Consider the following 20,953-nt stretch of genomic DNA (forward strand, 5'->3'; position numbering starts at 1 on the left):
CTTTTGTTATATACTGTTTAATGTTAAATAGTGGGTTTAATTACTCTTTAATGTAACACAAACAGTATGTCACTCTCTGGTATAGCTGCATTGTGTAAAGGAAACACATTTCAGTCAGTCTGCTGTGAGTAAGGTGGTGATTATATGACAGGTATTCAGTTACGTAACTAGTCACTTGATCATATTCTTGCTTGCCCCACCTCTTCTACCAGGTTGATCTTTGAAGTTGCCTTTCAAGTTCTACACGACAGGAAATGACAGGTGCCTGACACCAGATCAGCTTGGAGGACAATTCTCCCTGTATCCATTATTGTGTCTGAAGGATATCTTTTAGTATTGGATGTATCTCCTTTAACTGGTGCTAGTCAGTAAATCAGACATAAACATGAGTAAGATCACAAAACTTTTCAAGCCTTCTGGTTCTTCCAAAAGTAAGAAAGGGGGCCCCAGTGCCCAAGAGGCTCTGTTTAAACTCCGGGAAACAGAGGAAATGTTAACTAAAAAGCAGGAGTATTTGGAAAAGAAGATTGAGCAGGAACTGGCAACTGCAAGGAAACACGGAACCAAGAACAAGAGAGGTGAGTGGAGGGGACGTTAGTAGTTGTGTTTGTTATCATTTTGCTACTAAAACCATGTTTTGTTTACATAAATTCTATTCCACTTTTCAAGTCTGGTCAACAAATTGTTAACTTTATTATTCAGATTTTTATAATGTGTTCCAAACTAACAATGTCTATATCTGCTTACACAATACTCAATATAACTTATATACAACAACAGACATTTCTACACAGACATCAAACAGCATATATTTGAATTATTCTATTAACATTACTTTTCACTTTTACTCTTTTATTTTACTTTTAGTTTATTTTCATTGTTTGATTGTTTTATTATGCTAACATCGGATGCCTCTCTGATAATACTTTGGACAACAGAAATGTTCATAAAGAAACCACAGGGTTAAGAAAATGTAGGGGAGATTTTTGAACAGAAAACAGACATCTTAGGATTCCGGTCTATTCTTAGGACTCAGCAGGAAAGGCGTAACTTGTTTTCTTTCTTTTATGGCCTTGTGATTACAGTCATTATGTTCCAGTTTGCTCTCCTTCATAATCTCTGCTGGGAGAAATGTTGACATTCAATGTTAGTACTCTCAAGTTGTTCCGTTTGTGTCTTCTAATGAATAATTAAGTTATTTTATTAGTGAAGAGAATGCTGACGTGAAATAGTATCTTGGAGAAAGAGAAGGGCTGTTTTGTCTAGTTTTCTGGATACCCAAAGCTCCTGAAAGGAATTAGTACTGATGAGCAGAGGCTATCCCTATCATCTGACACATTGGTATTATGTATTTCGTGAAGCATATGAGGCAGGGTGACCATCCATCAGTACATTTTTCATCCTGCAGTAAAAACAATATATAGTGGTCAGTAAAAATATGACATTCTACTAGCACTCTGTGCCACAGCCAAACAATGTTTTGAACCCTTTATTTCCAATTCTTGAGACCCTTTGTCCTTTCCATCTATAAAGCATATTTTCAAGGGTTTTCCACGCTGGTCTAAGTAATTTTCTTGACTTTACGTATAGCATATTTTTTTCACTCACACAATGACATAGCTGTAACTCATATAGGGGCACATTTACCAACAACCGCATAAAATGAAAAATAGTTTTCACTCCTTATCGCATTGATAAGGATTGAACTAGTTCTCATATTTATTAAAAAACCAACACCGGAACAGCCGTTCCGAAAAACAGCTGTTCCTGTGAAGTGTATCACCTACCTAGCACTTTTTTTATCTCTTGCGGTCGTTCAGTGATGTTCTTCGGCTTCTTCGCAATCGTTGTGCGCATGCCCCGACCGCAAAACGCACGCATGCAGACAAAGCAGCTTATTGTAAAACAAAGAAAGTCAAATTAGCATGTGACAGGGAGGGATCACATGATCCCTCCACACATGCGCTCTTCGGAGCAGAGCTGTCTTCAGTGAAATTTTTCAATTATGTTAATGTACGCCAACTTCAGCTTAAAAAAAACGATATTTTTTTTTTATCAAACTTTAGTAAATAGCATTACTGAGCAGTGCCCATACACTGTTATGGGGACTGCTCAGTAAAACGAAGAGGAATGCAAAGCAGCAAATGTCTATGATATCTGTTGCGATGCAGCGATAGTAAATAAGAAATTTGCGGTTGACGTTTTTGGGGATTGAACACACTTTTTAGTTGCATAAATAGACCCCCAAGAACAGACACCAATACATGGATGCAAACTGGCTACATTATGTAATGATTACATAAACTGATAAAGCAGTTTAGTCACCTATGCGTACTCATACTTTATACTCCATCCTCATCCCCCTGTCACTTACTTTAAAAACATGCAAACAAACACACAAATTGAGGCCTAACATAGGATGTGAAACAACGTGATTCTCAATACGCGTATGGCTATAATAATATTACTAGTGCAGCGGCTATAGTATATCAAGTCACGGCCATCTAATCAAATGACTTAATTGACATTTCTGTTTTGACAACTGCGGGAAAGAAGATTACAGTTTGATTTTACAGTTTGTTTTTTTTCTTGTGTATAGGACGCTCCATTACATTATTATATTGTATACAAATAGAGTAAAGCAAGTTTAGTATTTAGCCAAGCCATATCTCTACGCCATCATCGGCCGTAAGGACACACACTTGAATGCTCAGCACACGTCTGGTATTAACACTACCGTGTCTAAGCATCTTGAAAGTCGTCTTTCTCAGTATAAACACACAAGTACGCTTTATTAGTGTGTCTTTTTCTGATGTGCAAATGCATCTAACTGTAATCATTTCATCACTGAAACCCCATCGGGCAGCATCTGTTGTAGGCCAACCTGAAACTGACCCATACACTGCCCCTGATGCATCCAGATAAGATATACAATGTCTAAACTGGGTGCATCAGGTGCAGTACGGTGGCTAAGGAGTAGCACGGTGGCTAAGTGGTTAGCGCATCTGCATCACAGCACTGGAGTCATGAGTTCAATTCCCGACCATGGCCTTATCTGTGTGGAGTTTGTATGTTCTCTCTTTGTTTGCGTGGATTTCCTCCGGGTGCTCCGGTTTCCTCCCACACTCCAAAAACATACTAGTAGGTTAATTGGCTGCTATCAAATTGACCCTAGTCTGTGTGTGTGTTAGGAAATTTAGACTGTAAGCCCCAATGGGGCAGGGACTGATGTGAGTGAGTTCTCTGTACAGCACTGCAGAATTAGTGGCGCTATATAAATAAATGGTAATAACATAATGGATATAAACTGAAAACGAGACAATAAACTCCCACCCTCATGTTGTCAGTGGACCCTCTCTCACACAATGTACAGGTTCCAGCATGCGGAGGGGCACATCCGACAGGCTGGTACTGCATTAAGGACCATCTTGCAGACTTTCCACAAAAGATCCATCTTGGACATTCTTCAACACAAATGCAATGCTTCCCCTGACTGCTGCGCATCCCTCCGTTGCAAGACACTGTTTTGTTTTTGCAGACAACGCTCCTAATACTGTCCTATAGAAAATATATCAACCACTATCTCAACCTTACATACCAGAGCTTGATATATTTATTATAGCACAGTATTAAAAACAGTGTTAGCACTTCTATAGTGTTTATCTGATTTTCTTTTTTTTGAGGTTTGCAGTTACCTCTTTTTAGAAGAAGTAACTTTTTCTGAACGCCGTTCCTTGATGTTTGCCAGAGTTTCATGCCTTATATACCATGGCGTAAACCATTTTCTCTCATACTAGAATTTGACCTGCACATTAGCTTCCCTATTATTAATGCTCAGAAAAAGGCCAGAGAGAAAGGCCCAAGGGAAAAGCTTAACTTTAAACTCAGAGGAGCATATATCCCAATACTGCCCCCATTGATCTTATGTATCCCAAATGACATTGGTCTCCATGCACCACTTCCCACCTTGTCTTTTCTTTACCCTGTAATGGCCTGTTCCAATATAAATGCTTGTCAGGTCCATTATTCCCTGACACTTAGGCAGAAACCAGCCGTGCACTAGATCACAGAGACAACCACAGTTTCCTGCATATCATGTCTCCTAAAAACCAGAGCAATAGTTCCTATACATTAGAATCATCGCCAAACTGTGCCAATCAGCTTTGCCACTTGTCGTGAACATAGAGAGCTTGCAGTTATTTATAAGGGATAAATCATAACTGCAGTGTAAATATGTTATATCAAATGAATCCATTGATAAGTTTAGTTAAAGTGTAAAATGTGAAGTCAGAGAGTCTGATGTAAATGTATTTGATGACTTTACACATCCCAGTGTGAGAAGGTAGAAGTGTCACCTGGGGGCAGCTTGAAAGAGCTCCCAGGGTGACATATAGCCTGGTTGTGACACCTGAATAGACCTTTAGGTACCGCTCAGCATGTGGTCTGGCGCAAAAAGGCCATGTGCTGACATAGGCTATATGTAATATAGACAAAAAGAATTCAGTTTTAAAATATGCCCCTTAAAATCAAATAAAGTAGTGATCAACCACATATTCCTCAATAGCATGATGAAGGGCGGCTAATATGTTGAATTAAGAATTCTGCCCACAGAGAAATCAAGGAAACGAGTGTAAGCTGCAAATACACTGTATTTAGGCGTGTTTGATATCAAAAGATGGACAGAGTCATAGGGGATTTAGTAATGATAAAATTGGATCGATGTAACGCTCTACAAAAAGTTATATTACATAGTAGAATTGATTAGTAAATCAGGCAACATGCAAATGGTGATTGAAAAAGTGGCACGGGCCACAACCCCCTGTTAGCATTAAACACAGCCCCTGTGAAGACCATCCCATTTAATTTTGCTTAAAAACCTGTGTTTTGAATGGACAAACTGTCAGCTTCTTGGGGTACAATCTAATTGACGGACTGTCCATCTTTTCTGCATGCCCCAGACATACAGATTATTATATGTAAGTGATGCTCTGTACTTTCATCCCATTTGTTTTTATAACTGTTTGCAAGTTTTTACTTGTATGTCAAATCTTTATCTAACTGTTTTTTTATTCTCTGTAAGCTTTGCACTTTTTGTATTTTAAATCTAAAAATTAATAGTTCTGTCCTTATTGCTCTAAACAAATTCATTGCCTGTTTAGAGACAGATTGCTTGGCTGGATTAACTCTTTAAAAACCAGTGTGTGAAGGGTTTAGCTACCAGAGCACAGAGTGTGCACAATTGGGTGATTAAGTCATAGGTTTGCTACGGGTCTTATACGTAGCTGGTGGCAGTTGCTGAGAGGTGTGAAGAGTGTGTTAAGAAGGGACCAGCGAAATCTGTAGCCTTAGAGAGAGGTGAGTGTGAGATTTGAGTTGGAATCCCGTGTGTTCCCTTACAGTAAGCTTCCAAGTCACAAGTGCGCAGAGGGCGGTTTGTGACAGATAAAGGGGTTTAGGAGCAGTTTCCTGACAAAATAGAGTTGATATATTGTATGACTGTTGGAATATATGATAAGATATCTAATCAGGGAGTAGCTAGAGGGGCTAATCACCACTCATTCAATACTGTATATTATGACACTTGCCAGTGACTGTACCACCACAAGCCATCTGCAAGAGCAACTCTGGGAACTTGCAGCCATATTCTCTTTCTCTGTTACCAGTATTTGGAATTTGTCCATCTGGAACTAAGGTAAAGCATCAGCTACCTCATTCTCAACCACTGGGATGTGCTTCCCATTAAACACTGTTTGTTCTAACAGGTTAATAACAAGGGTGGATGAATCATCATCATCAACTATTTATTTATACAGCACCACTAACTCCACAGCGCTGTACAGAGAACTCACTCACATCAGTCCCTGCCCCATTGGAGCTTACAGTCTAAATTCCCTAACACACACACACACAGATCGAGAGAGACAAAGGAAAATTTAATAGAAGCTAATTAACCTACTAGTATGTTTGGGAGGAGTATGTGGGAGGAAACTGGAGCACCTGGAGGAGACCCAGGCAAACACGGGGAGAACATACAAACTCCACACAGATAAGGCCATGGTCAGGAATCGAACTCATGACCCCTGTGCTGTGAGGCAGAAGTGCTGACCACTAAGCCACAGTACTTATAGTATAACCAAACTCATGAACACATACTCTCTGGTCTTGGAAGAGTTTTCATCATAGCTCCACCACCAACACTATTACTACCATATTATTTGTCAGTTCTGCTTTTACCATTACACCATTTACCTTGAAAGTATGTCCCGAACCCCACTGCCCCTGCTGCATCTGTAAACAAGTGTAGTTCCCCATTATTCACATCCTGTGCTTTCCACATTGACCTTCCTTAAAACTGCACAGAAATTCATCTCATATTCTTAAATCCTTCCTAAGTTCCTCATTTACTCTGTGAGCCGCAACCCTAACTTCTTATCTAAGCTGTGTTTAAAGATCCATCGCATAGGGATAATTCTTGTTGCAAAATGTAACATATCCAGAAGCAACTGGTATCAAGCCTGTTCCCTGTAGGTTCCCCCTGTCTCCCCTTTCTTACCCTTTAGATAGACTTAGGGAGCGGAAGGCTTCATCCACACCTTGAACATTCATGTCTGAATCTGAGAGGCCCCACTTTCATCGTCTGCCAGTAAACTTCCAGCATGTTCTCCTCATTGGTCCATCCAATGCCCAAACTCATTACTGAAGCGCCAACAGGCCCTGGAAAAGGCTGTTAACCCTTTGCATGAAATCCAACCTCACCCATAGACTAATGGTTCGGTTATCACAGCTCTATCCTGGGTGGGACCCTTTTCTTAATGAGCTGTTAATAATATAGCAACCAGCCCTGACTTTCAGAGGCCCTATAAGCCAAGCAGTTTTACAGCTTCTATTCCAAAATGACAATAGCCAGAATCTCAAAGGATTGGGACAATTCCCATAATTCCTGCAAATCATTTATATTGCCTCTAATTATCCTCCTCTCTTCTACTCATATCCCTTTCCTCTTGGTCTAGATTGAATAATTCCAATGGGAGTAAGACAAATATTACCACATACTTGTCTCTCCAAATCTTTTCTTCACTTCCTGCTTGAGAAAGTGATATAGCCTCTCTCTGGTAGAGTAAGATAGTTCACCAGGTTCCCCTACTGTGGTCCATGGCCCAATTCCACAAGCAGTCCAGGCTCACTCTGCAAACTGTCTCCCCTCCAACATACCCAGATCCCTCTATTGTGCTCCCATTACTTCACTGACCACTCACGTGTACTTGATATCCTTGCTACAATGGGGACCATCTGTGACCATGCACCGGGAATGGGGTACTTGCGCAACTGGATAGGGATGTGGCATACCTGCTGGATTACCTACCTCATATCATACCACACACGCTCTATTGCCTAGCCTTCTTCCGTCTGTTCTGGCAATACCCAGTTCAGCCAGATCAGCCCAGGAATCAGATCAGCCATGGCACTGCTGGGTTTCCTCGGGTGCTGACCCCTGTCCCTGGGGATCTTCTGGGCTGGTCTTGCCAGCTACTTTGTAGGCTTGAGGCACACTGTTTTGAGCGAATGCAGCCACATTTCCAGACACTTCACAGCCACCGTTGTTCCTCTTTGTTTCAGATTGGCTTATCGCTCTGTCCCAACCCTCCCCTCTGCTTCTGAGGGACAAGTAGGGGCTTTGGGCAGGGGACACATCATTTTTTTATTTAGTCCCCTTCATGTAAAAGGTTCTTGCAATACATTTTCTTAGGTACAATGCAGCCTGGGAATTGTTTCTTGGAGGCACTAGTCCGCTCCAGCGGGGGACCTTTCTTACATTAAAATCCTAACCTTTATTCACCTGTGCTAGATATTAATGTTTAACTTGATTGATCATTTACACAGAAACAATATTTTAAACAAGTAAGATTGTCTTATACTCTCTTATGCAATCAATAATTCAGTTCTCGTGTTAATCTGATCATACAGGGTCTGTTTCTGTCATTCAATCTGACTGACAAAATCACTTTACAATTTGGTCACACACATGGGTGGCAATGCAGGATCCAGTCATTCGTTATGCTTGCTGTGTTTGGGTGAGTGTCAGTAGTATAAAAAATGTAATTTCCCATTGTAATCTGCTGCTTGCTGCAGTGTCACCTGAATGGCTTCGCCCACTTGCGGACATCTCTTGGCCCCACGTTCTTTCCTTCTTTGATTTTATAAAAGTCTGCACATTTGGGTCTTACCTGTTGATATCACTAGATGCTGGATTTAAAAGATGGCTCAATGCACATTTCTATTAGAGATGCTCACTGACCCCTGTGTTTTGGTTTTGGTTTTGGATCTGTATTAACTTTGTGTTTTTGTAAAACCACCCTCACGTGTTTTGGTTTTGGATCCCTTTTTTTTTTTTTTTTAAATTGCTAAAAAAATGCTAAAATCACATTATTTGGCTCTTTTTTTTGTTCCTACATTATTTTTAACCTCAATAACATTAATTTCCAGTCAATATTTGTCAAGTGACAATAACTCTGCTACCCCCTCCTGTTTCTGTGTGAGCAATGGCACTGAACAATGTCACTGGAGACTGGAGAGTAACAATAACACTGCTACTCCTGTTTCTGTGTGAGCAATGGCACTGAGCAATGTCACTGGAGACTGGAGAGTAACAATAACACTGCTACTCCTGTTTCTGTGTGAGCAATGGCACTGAGCAATGTCACTGGAGACTGGAGAGTAACAAGAACACTGCTACTTCTGTTTCTGTGTGAGTAATGGCACTGGATCTCCTGGGGAGGGAAGTACTTATGGAATCCAAAACCCGCGAGATCCGACAACGTTTTGCCAATGACATTTTGCCTCGATTCAGATCCGAGGACATGCTTGGTGGGGTTCAGTTTTCAGAAAACCGAGCCTGAGCATCTCTAATTTCTATGTCTGTGAAACAAATAGTCTGGGTGCTACATGGTACGGTTGTTAGCCTGCTGCTCTGACCACCTGTTACTGAATTGTCATCATAGTCTTTAGTGACACTGACCTGAGGCTTGAATCTTGACTAAGTTTGTGCTGCTTGCCGGACCACATGGCTTTTCTCATCTATTTGTATGGTCCTAATTGTACAAGTGCTGTCTGGTTTTATCTGCTGCCTATTAAACTTGGGGGCCACAATCTGTGAGTGTCCATTGCCACCTTGTGGGGGTCCCTCACAAGATCTAAACACTCATTGGAACCAGAGCTCTAGGTGAGCCAGTATCACCCGCTGGCAGCAATGTGGGTCCACTGTTAGCATTTGTGACAGTGGACCCCGCTGATGTTCTGTTGCCTACCTTAGATATTTATGACCTATCTGATAAAATAGAGAAGCAGGAAGTCAAGCAATACCGCATCATCCAGTTTGTGCAAGGTCTGTCTACTCACATAGACTCACTTCAGACATTACTTGCTACAAGCATCAGTTTCAATGTTAAATTTGTTCCTGCAGTTGCCATGCCTGCACCTATACATGCATTCTACATCCTACATATTCCATGTCTCCTTGTTACAAAGGATATCCAATGACCTATAGAGATTTAAATAATCACTGTGCTATATAGTTGAAGCTACTGCCTGGAAATGTTGTGCTACCCTTTTTCACACTTTGGCCTAGAAACTTGGGTGAAACAGCAAAGCCCTGGTAACCACTCTTTGGCAATGCCTTTTACATAAGATCAAATATAAATTGGCAGACTGTGGTGCTCCAGCATGCCCTCACAAGCTCATTTATCTTCATAATAAAATTGATGTCCGCTTCAGGGAATGTATTCAGAAAAAATAACATATAATTACTTGGCTCCAAACTTCTAGAGACCACTATTATCTTCCCCAAAAAATCCTATGCAAGTATATTGTATGAAGGGGAATGCACCAGAAATTGAGCCTTGAAATGTGTTATATTTGTGTCCAGTCTTCAAATAGACCCTGAGAAACAAACAGCAGTATTGAACTATCCATCCAACACAGAGGTCTGAAAACTATGCATTGTTTACTGGGATTTGCAAATTACTATTGACAATGAATGACAATTTATTTATGTTATTTATGTATATATATATATATATATATATATATATATATATATATATATATATATATATATTACACCTCCGTCAATGCTCCTATTTCAGCTCTGACCAACAAAAAGTCAGCCTGTTATAGAGTTTGGTCATCAGAATTGGTGTCCATCATTCAGCTTCTGAAAGAAGTGTTCTGTTCAACTCCTGTTCAACTCCAGTGCAGAAATATTAAGTTACTACCATTCTTCCTTGAGGTAGTTGATATAGTACAACCATATTACACAGTGCGCCATTGGAACATACAGTATAATTTATCTACCACACGAACACACAAAGTTCACTTTTGTCAGCATCCAAATAACCTACCAGTATGTTTTGGGATTATGGGAGGAAACAGGAGTACCTGAATTTTATTAGGTTTTCTTTCAGGAAAATGGTAAATGATAAATATACCTGTGTATCATCCCCACTGTCACTAGCTCTCAGGCTCTACCCAGTGGGGCAAGGCTGGTTTTTCCACAGTGAAGCCCGTTACCTCCTCGTGTGGGAGGTAGAGACTAGACAGTCACTTCTTGGAATACGGATGGCAGATAGTGATGGCTACACTTTAGATCAGCTCTGTGCCCTACCTCTAACATAATCTTCTTCTCACAAATGTAAAACATTAAAAAAGTTGTGATAACAGTGATAAATTTCAAAGTAGAGTTGATGAGTGTTGGACTACAACCTTTGCTCAATTGCTGAACATATTGAATACAAATGTTACTGCTATGGCCTTCACTCTATCGTTGCCTTTCCCGATAAGCCTGAGTATATGTTGACAGGTGGTCCTGACTAACTAACTGTACCATTCTCAGTTCTCACTATACCTAATTTCTCAGGACAGCTTATCTGCCACCTAGAAAGTACCAGCTGTAGTTAGTTATTTGGTAGAGCATTCAACCCTGGCTATGCTTTATTTATGAATCATCACAGTCAAGGAAAGTGTGGGTCCGTAACTATGAGCAGTTGATGAGCCGGTGATTTATCATACCGTCTGTGCTTAAGTTACCGCATTGGAAAGCCCAACAATTACCCAGAGTTGAATCGCCAGAACCCCAAAATGTGCAGGTCTAGTGGTGTACCCCCTTCTCTGTGTCCTCTGAGGAGCGTATCACCAATGAGCCACCGATCTTTGGTGCCACCAACAAATCTCAAGTGGAGGAGTGACACATTCCATTGTTTCTCGATGTTCCAACTGTACCATACCACCATAAGCTGCACTAAATTGCCAGTGACTGCTTTATTAATGGCTGATACTGCTTCTTCCTTACAGCAGCCACAGGCACTTTCCCATGACCGATACAATTGTTATTCTACCCTTATGTAAGTATATGCCACAGCTCTTGGATTGTAAGCTTCTTTGGGCAGGGACATTTTTACCTTTTGTTTCATGCCATTGTACGTATTTTGTGCATATCATGATTGCTGCATAATATGTTGGTGCTTTATAGCTGAAGGATAATAACAATAGTAATGTGGCTCAGTGACTGAGACACTCAATTTCGGATTTAAATATAAATGCAATTAAAACATGATTTATACAAACTAGTTGAACCATTTTCAAGCCTTTTAACTTGGTTCTATTAGTAAATATACCCCCTTGAATACATGTTTATTGAGAATTGTTAAGTCATTATCTGGACTCTTCATTCTGTTTACAATTGTACATGCTGCACATGTTGATATTTGCATATCTAGGAATACAAATTATTGATTACAAATAAATAAATCACTGTGTTAAAATAATAGCTGCCCAGTATTCTTGTGCTACAGGCAGAACAGGCAGTATTTTCCTGGCACGTCAAAAGAAATTTCACTTGCACCCTTTTCATTGTAACATGCAAGTTTCCACCCTTTGACTAGACTTGTTCAGAACTCTAAATGAGGCCCATTGTACTGGCTACCCCCAGTCCTCCGTACATCTGTAAGAAAACACCACCATAGGATACATGCCTAGCCCTTTCCAAGTGCAATGACCTTTTCCAACACTGCACTCTCCTACCTGTTCTTGGAGCTTTGGCTACTTGGTGCTCCTGCTGGTGTCTTAAGCTCAGTTGCTGCTTGACTGGATCCTGGAACATTGGGTCCCTGTTTAGAAAAGAGATAGTTACTATTCACCTCCTGGAAAGTTGAGCAATAAATAAACGATAGGCCATCCTAACCCCAACCAGTCCAACATTAAATCAATAGCTCTTCTTGTTTTATAAACAGGCCTCCTTCCACCCAGATACCCTTCCTGCTTCTATTTGCTCTGTCTTCTTCTTGCTCTGCCATCATCTTGCTCTGTCTTCTTCTTGCTGTCACCGCTCTATCATTGTCTTGTTCTGTCTGTCTCCTTCCTGTTTCTTCTTGCTTCCGTGCTTGCTCCTCTGTACAGCGTCCTGACATCATGTTTTCACTTCAGCGATGCAGACAGCAGGTAGCATTGAGCCGCATGCCTTCCTCATTGTCCCAGCTCCCTGCCACTGAGCATTTGCAGCCCTGCGGTGTATGACACGTGGCTTAATGTCTATCTGGGGGACTGCATATAGTGGACAGGTGTTGCGCCCCCTTGGCCTTGCACCCTGGGTGGCTGCATCGCCCATACCTCCATCATTACGGCCCTGCAGATCAGCACAGGAGCTCCCAAGAGGACATGGAGCAAACACACACACGCACACAGATAAAGATCCGTTATACAAGCTGCTGTCGGTTAACACTGATTTAAACATGTTTTGAAATAAGTTTTGTCACTTTATTCTGTTTTCCTTATGTTGATATATCATATGTGCATTGGATTTCAATAATTTACCAACCCTATTATCTAATGCAGGCCAGTTATATAACTAATAATGTTCCACAATTCACAAGGCCTGTAAACATCACATTTATCAATAACATTGTTAGAAACGGTTTGGAGTACTTTATTCTGGAACAGCATCTTCTAATTTTTGCTTTATTATTACAGTGTAAGATTCAGTAACTCTTAACTGTATTTGAGAAGTTTGTATATTTACTTAGGTTATGTATTATTTTTTTCGTTGAAGGTTCAGTTCTGCACTTTTTGTGGAATCCTGTGTGTACAGTCTCTCTGTCATCGCATTGGAGCATCAGCAAACAAGACAATGGGGCAGATTATGACAGTAGTCATCACATCAGCCTTGTACATCCAGACACATTTGAAATACACATGCTGTATTCCTTCACTGTGATGAGGGATAGCAACTAGTCCCAATGGGATTTAATTCATAACTGTCTGATAGAAAGTAGAGGTGAATCATACATCTATATTAACAACAACTATTTGATGTCTACAAGTCCCCTTTAACAGCTAAATGTCTGTCTTCATTAGCTGCATTACAAGCATTGAAGAGAAAGAAGAGATTGGAGAAGCAGTTAACGCAGATTGATGGGACCCTCTCCACTATTGAATTCCAGAGAGAAGCACTTGAGAACTCCCACACCAACACAGAGGTGTTGAAAAACATGGGTTATGCTGCAAAAGCAATGAAAACAGTCCACCAAAACATGTAAGCATGTCTTGTATTTTATGTAATGTGCGTGAGAGGTAGACTTGTTATAAATCAGTGACAAAGTAAAATAAAACTTAGACTTACGATGCGAGTTTGAAATAATGTCCACAGCTCCGGAACCTCCGTGGCACAAACAATTACGTATACACAGTTTCAGTATTATTCAATACATTCTAGGCTCTATTGTAGCTCAGAATTATATTTCTTTGTTATACATATTATATACTATTTGGAGTACTATAAATAATCAATTCGTTTATACTGAAAAACAATGTTAGCTAAAAATGTAGAAAAAACCTTGTCCTCACTTTGTACAGCGTTAGAAGTATGCTCCCATAAGACTCTATTATAGTTTAACAAGTGTTAATAGACAACAGCTCTGCAGCACAGCAAAAACTTGTCACAAAGCGTGTAGAAGAGTTCTTTTTATTTTACATTACTTCTTGGAGCCTTGGATTTCGAGAACCTTTGTTAGGCTTTAAAGAATTACTTTATTCCTTTCAGCATTTGATTTAACGTAAGTTTTCCCTATGAGCCTATCATTGCCAGTAGAATCTAGTGACATCACTTAAGCTAGGTACACACTACACGGTTTTCGTCCAATAATCGGCTCAATCAGCCGACATACAGCCGCTCGTTCAAAAGTCGGGTCAGTATGTGTTGTGACACGATGGTCGAAAGTCTGCCCAAGTGGACGATTGTCGCCTCATTTGGTTGGTCGTACCGTTAAATATTTTCGTTCCAATCTCGTTTCCATTGTGTAGTGTGTATAAGTTTCTGACCGATCCACAACAGTGAGTACGAAATTACAGTCATTGCTCACGACAACATGGCTGTAAAAAGTCGCTAAAGGAACGTCCTCTCTTCCCTTTATCGTCCTAAACAAGGCTAGTGTGTATGCAGTCCATGGACCGAGCGATCGGAACATCGATCGCATGTAAAATCGCTCGGCATAAAAAGTTGGTGGAAAATTCTGTAGTGTGTACCCAGCTTTAGACATGGGAACTATGTGGCGCATGTCTCAGTATTTTCAACACTACCTAAACCTGAGAATTGCATTAATTGCTAAGTGTAGTGCACTTACCAGGACTAGTTCCAACTAGCCATTGGGTACACAAAAAAAACATGTGCCTCACGCCTCACTGTTTTAACTGGTTGCTAGTGAATATATAGACTGTGTCACTAGCTAGTGAACTCTTAAATTGTTAAATGACATATTCATGAACAGAGGCAGAAATCGACAGAAGGATGGATGCCAATGTATACAAAACTGGCTAGAACAGCAGCATTAGTGTATTTGCTTGTCGCAGCAAAGTAATGCTATCTCAGGATGCTGTTACTGATCTCTTTCAATGGGATCCAGCAGCTGGATCCTTCACAGGGAATGCGCTATGTGTATAGCACTTTTTCCATCCGCTGGCAGTGTTAGGCTGCCGGTGAAGGGGGCAGCCCCGGCATACTAATTTGCAGTGTTGTTTCTCTATGTACTTCTGCGATTTGCAGTGATACATATTGATGGCTACAATGCTGGGGGTCATAAATAGACCCCTATATGTTGACATTGTTTCTATTGTCACCACCTCCACTGCAGATTATTAGCGTTGCAGTAGAGTTCTGTTTGCTTTATAGTTAGCGGAACACATCTTGTTGTATTTACATGCAATTACCGCCTACCCCTGTAGCTGCAGATTCTAGTAAAAATTCCAGTAACAAATACATGTCATGTCATGTCGCGTTTGATGTGTTTTCACTACAGTTAAAAAAAAAAGCTAACCCAACTCCAGTGTGTATTACATACGTAGCTGATTAATTCATAGGAGATATCACAAGCCAGACTCTGGTGTCAGTGTGACAGCTCACAAGACACAGTCACACGGTTTGCTTCTAGCCTGACTTTTAATTGACTTACAACCTATACACCAGACCTCATAGATATATAACAATGGCTTTCATGAGCTAGATATCCAGTAACCCTGCAGGGACTACACAGCTAAGGAAAGAATTCACAATTAGACTGGTTCTGCTATTATGATATATTCATTTTGTGAAGGCTACTTATTGATATCTGTCCTCTCATTCATCCAATAAAATAGGTCTTAACTTTTTTACTGTTTCTTTTGATCAGTCTGCAGCGTGTCGATAGCACAAAGGATAAAATATTGATTTATCTCTGCCATTAAAAAAAAGATTACTCTTAGAATTGAAAAATAAAAGCACTGTCCCGTATGTGGTTTTACCAGAAAAGATGATGTTTTACTTATTGATCATTGTAGAGGGCAACAGAATAATTCCAGGGTTCACAATATCACTAAAGGCAGATTCATTCACAATGGCCCTATAACCAGCCCTGTGTAGTGTCTGTAGGATGGTTTATGAAGTGTTTAGTATTATTATAACACTATGAGATGAAATGTTGCCAGATGTTTCTGAACTATCATTTCCAGATATCGGCAGGCATGGCATCATGGGACTTGTTATTTAGAAATATCGAAGGATAATTAAGAAATGTATACTTTTAATTGGGTAAATAATAATTAATTTTAACTAGCTCTAAAAAAACCTGAAAAGATTGTTATATTTGTATTTGTAATTTATTGTGCTAGATATCAGTGAATCTGTTTATAATATAACATGTATTGTTACCTGCAGGGATCTAGATAAGATTGATGAATTGATGCAGGATATCCACGAGCAGCAGGACGTTGCAGCAGAAATTTCTGACGCCATTTCTCGCCCAGTCGGTTTCGGTGAAGAGTTTGATGAGGTAAATGATAATGATGCAATTTGGGGACTTGAGAGGAATTCTGCACTGTGCTTATTACGAATCAATTTACATAACCATCCGTCATGACAGAACAGCATTTTGATTTGGCAGGACAGGGAAATACACTGTGTAACAGTCTTCTAATCTAGCCAAAAAAATTATCAAATTGGCCAATAAAATCTGCATATGTCTGGCCAGATTTACTTGGGGGTTGTCATATATAATATCGCAGTAGTAAACAAATGTTTACATTAAACTTGGATATTACATATGTGTTAATGATACTGACTTCACAGGGCCGGTTTCAGGGGATATGGACATGGGTGAGCTGGCTATCCGCTTCGTGTATGGGCAAGCGAACCCACAGCCCAGACTTGGGCTTTCAGTTCCACTAGTAAAAAAAATAATAATAATAAAATAGTTTAAACATAAATAAAAATATTTTTTTTAATATTTTAAAATGCTCGACGGTTGAAAAATATTATTCAAATAAAGCATTTTTTTTTACATTCTTTTTTCTTCCTGTTATCTCTATTCTGAGATTTATATTACAGAACAAGGAATGTGGCAATACTGGTACAGCCATAAACATTGTTAAATGGACTTCCCCATGTCCGTTTTTTTGCTAGCCACAGGGCTTTTCGCAAATTCATAAATAGACCAGCAATTATGTTACTTGCTCAATTTGGGTTGAAGTCGGACTTCAGGTGACGGTATTCTGGGCCAGAATCCGCCACATGTTACAATTTTAACTGAGCTTGAGAAAGTTGCAGGTAAACATTCCTTAAAAAGAAAACTTTATTTTTAATTATTGGCCAAGTGAATAAAAAAACATTTATATTAAATACGACCACAAGTATTGTCTAGCTGTATAAAATTGAGCTGCAAGAGGAAGCAGTGATTTTACTTACAAACATACACCAGTAACTTATTTTGGGATGTGGAATTGCTCTGCCACTGCTTTAAATTTATAACCCTTCCCCCACACATACACTAACAGCACCAAAGAGGGGCAGAGTCTCTGTAAAATAACCTTTCATCAGCACCGATTAATGTGTAGTCCTCCTGGCTAGTTGGAACTAGTAATGGAGAGTTTGACATTTCAGGAAACTTGACCACTGATCAGTTGTTCAGGATTGAGTCGGGATCCTACACACCGGTAGTTCTGTAATGTAAGGTGACACATAGTCACTGACTGTTATCTAGAAAATTTCACAAACGAGAGAAAGAGGTGAGAAGAAAGCCCAGTAAATAAATTAATTATCTTTTACATCTCACTATGAATCAGGGGAGGGCTGGCAAATTTTAGCCTGGGGGGCAAGACTCGACTCGGCAGCTTATTTTAAAGGGAAATAAAATGCCCCCCAGCCCCTGCTACGAATACATTTAAGTTGTCAGCAACTTGTAATGTGTTGTGTCGTCAGGTTAGTTATTTATGTCTGTGTTGTACAAACCATCTTCCTTTGTTTATTGTGCTGTGCTCCAGAGCATTGAAGTGAGAGTCTCTGTTATCCTTGCAGGATGAGTTGCTGGCAGAATTAGAAGAGATGGAACAAGAGGATCTAAACAAACACCTGGCCAGTGTCACATTGCCAAGTGTTCCTTCCACCAGACTGCCTTCCAGACCAGGTAAAGAGCTCTCCCAAACCGGCAAATGAATCTCCTTAGAAACTATGCATTCTGTACTCACTATTCTATTGTCTCTTCTGTGACCAGAAAAAGTATAAAGATATTTACATGAATCAGAGAGGAGATTACTGGGGTTGTACGGCTCTCTAGTGGGGGAGCCCACAAATATTTTCCGCCTTTTACCCTCCCTGTTCCAGCCCTTTCCCTACTCAATTTCTCTCCAGCCGTCTTCCCACTGCCTTGCTGACCTGGCAGATGGGTACCACAATGTACTTAATGGAAAAGTCTGTGTGACACAGTGCAGGTCTGCCACATAAGTCCTGAGAAGACAAATTAATAACCTGCATGGATCTAACTATGTTCATGTATATAGAGTATATGGCTTCTTATTGAATATATATTTCTGCCCGTTCACAAAACAGATGTCCTGGCACTACTAATTCCACAGCGCTGTACAGAGAACTCACTCACATCAGTCCCTGCCCCATTGGAGCTTACAGTCTAAATTCCCTAACATACACACATATAGACAGACAGAGAGAGAGAGAGAGAGACTAGGATCAATTTGATAGCAGCCAATTAACCTACCAGTATGTTTTTCAAATGTGGGAGGAAACCCACACAAACACAGGGGCAACATGCAACATGCAAACTCCACACAGATAAGGTCATGGTCGGGAATCAAACTCATGACCCCAGTGCTAGCCACTAAGCCACCGTGCTGCTACAAAGCCCATGCCTTGCATGTGAAAGGTAGCCATTCAGTTTTGTACTACAGCCATACGATAACTGCTCATCCATGTACTTTAAGAGCATGAATTTGTGGAAGATTTTGCTTAAGAAATATTAGTGGCAAAAATCAGGATTATCGAAGGACTATCAGGTCATGGGTTAATTTTGCAGATTAATGACTAGGTAATTTATATGCTTTCCCATGTACCACTAAGAAAGTATCATTCCTTCTCATGCAAACTACAGAATTATATGTAAATGAAGCTTAAAATTACAATGTTAAATTTGTTTATTTTTATAAATTATTATTATATTACCATCACCCTCCACCATACCACACTAGCAATATGGCAGAGGTCTGATCCCTGTCACACCTCTTGTTTTACATACCCCTAATCTAGCAGTATAGCAGAGTCTGATCACTGGGGGCCTGAATCATTAAGGATCTTGAGAAACTTCTTATTTCAATCTCCTGGTTTTCTTATTTCAATCTCCTGGACAAAACCATGTTACAATGCAAGGGGTGCAAATTAGTATTTTGTTTTGCACATAAGTTAAATACTGGCTGTTTTTTCATGTAGCACACAAATATCAACCTTAAATTTCAGTGTAAAAATTAAGCTATCAAGTATTTGTGTGCTACATGAAAAAACAGTCAGTATTTAACTTATGTGCAAAACAAAATACTAATTTGCACCCCTTGCATTGTAACATGGTTTTGTCTAGGAGACTGAAATAAGAAGTTTCTCAAGATCCTTAATGAATCAGGCCCTGGGTACTCAATCTGATGCTGGAATATGCCGACTGAGAATTCTAGTATAATGTATCTTCATTATCATGCTCTATAACAACATTTGCTGCAGCCCAGCCAAAAGATGACATCAGTCAAATTGATCAAGTTATAAATCAGGAGAACAGACTGTATCTTATTTGCATGTTGTCAGAAGGAACAAGCCACATTTTAATATTAAAATAAAAAGCCCCCAAACACTGTTGTTTAGACATGGTTGTATCATTTATTATTACAAACATATGTAGGAGCATGAAAACATAGCAGAAATAATTTTCTATGCCCAACGCCTTGGATGGATGAGAAAAATGATATTTACGCTTTTACATGCACTGCAGTTTGTTGTATAGGACATCTCAAAACTCCAAGACAATAATAAAAAACTTGAATATGGATACAGCTTAATGACAGTTTCTTTTCTAAACTAATTTTGTTTGTATTATAGCATCGTCCCGGAGAAAGGTGGAGGATGATGATGATATGCACATGCTGGAGGCTTGGGCTACTTAACCAGGAACATTTCTTCTATTATTTGTACAGTTTTATACAGGATGTAATAAACTTTACACACACGTGTCTGTTTCTAGCTCAGGAATAATGAACCTGTGCCTCTCTAACTGAATTATAATTGATTGCTATAGGAATTATAAGTGATATAGAATGCTGGAGATCTGCAAGTTAGCAAACTTGTAGCTGGAGAAGCTTTTGTCTTTTGTTTCATTTACAAAGGATGTCAATTGTTCATGCATATGTATATACATAAATACAAACATCAATACATACATGTGTACCAAGTCATTTCTGTATGGTATGAACTGTGATGACCTTAGTATTTTCTTTAATTATTTTCTGGATGTATAAACGTTAGTATATGACTAAGATTTTGAAACCACTATATTGTACATGTGATATGCACTGCAAACTGTATTTAAGGGTTATTTGTGCTTTATTATTTGGTGGTTTTAATAAAACACTATTCTGCTTAAAATCTGGGGACTGTTGAGTAATAATTATTTACATTTTTCCCAATGCAGACTAAAGGAATAATAGATTTATTGCTACCATGTAAAATATTATAATCCTGTGTATTAGGGATTATAGCATGTACCTAATGTGGCTGGAGTACATTGGAAAAAAACTAAATTCAGCAAATAAAATAAATAAAGCAGTTCTGGAGCATCACATTCTGTAACCAGCTGGAAAAAGTTGGATACACTCAGCCCCTCAAGGCAGAACCCATGACTATGCCAAGTGTGGTAGCTGTTGGGATGCACATGTTGGGAACACATGTTGGGATGCATTACCATTGTTAGCTGAATAATAAAGGAATGATAATGGCTGCGTTTGCAGTTTGCATTGTCAAAGGCTTTTGCAAGTGAGTCTGCCCCAATTCAGATTTTCTAACCCACCGTGTAAACTTCATGCTAAATATTTCTTCCATCTCCGCTCTTGA

The 20,953-nt window shown here is 39.6% G+C and overlaps 1 protein-coding gene across 1 annotated transcript; it reads left to right on the plus strand.

The window, feature by feature from the left end:
- The first annotated feature begins 216 nt into the window (after positions 1 to 216).
- CHMP4C (charged multivesicular body protein 4C) lies at positions 217 to 20,488 on the plus strand. Its single transcript, XM_075213723.1, has 5 exons — positions 217 to 578; positions 13,405 to 13,582; positions 16,235 to 16,349; positions 17,870 to 17,978; positions 19,946 to 20,488. Exons 1-5 carry the CDS (start codon positions 386 to 388, stop codon positions 20,008 to 20,010), a joined length of 660 nt encoding a protein of 219 aa, XP_075069824.1. The 5' UTR covers positions 217 to 385; the 3' UTR covers positions 20,011 to 20,488.
- Positions 20,489 to 20,953: the final 465 nt, after the last annotated feature.

The sequence above is a fragment of the Mixophyes fleayi genome, chromosome 5, assembly GCF_038048845.1.
Source record: "Mixophyes fleayi isolate aMixFle1 chromosome 5, aMixFle1.hap1, whole genome shotgun sequence".
Taxonomy (NCBI): domain Eukaryota; kingdom Metazoa; phylum Chordata; class Amphibia; order Anura; family Limnodynastidae; genus Mixophyes; species Mixophyes fleayi.

Coding starts and splice junctions, on each gene's coding strand:
- CHMP4C (XM_075213723.1), top strand. CDS start 386: ATGAGTAAGATCACAAAACTTTTCAAGCCTTCTGGTTCTTCCAAAAGT. Junction 579..13,404: donor CGGAACCAAGAACAAGAGAG/GTGAGTGGAGGG, acceptor TGTCTTCATTAG/CTGCATTACAAGCATTGAAG. Junction 17,979..19,945: donor CAGACTGCCTTCCAGACCAG/GTAAAGAGCTCT, acceptor TTTGTATTATAG/CATCGTCCCGGAGAAAGGTG.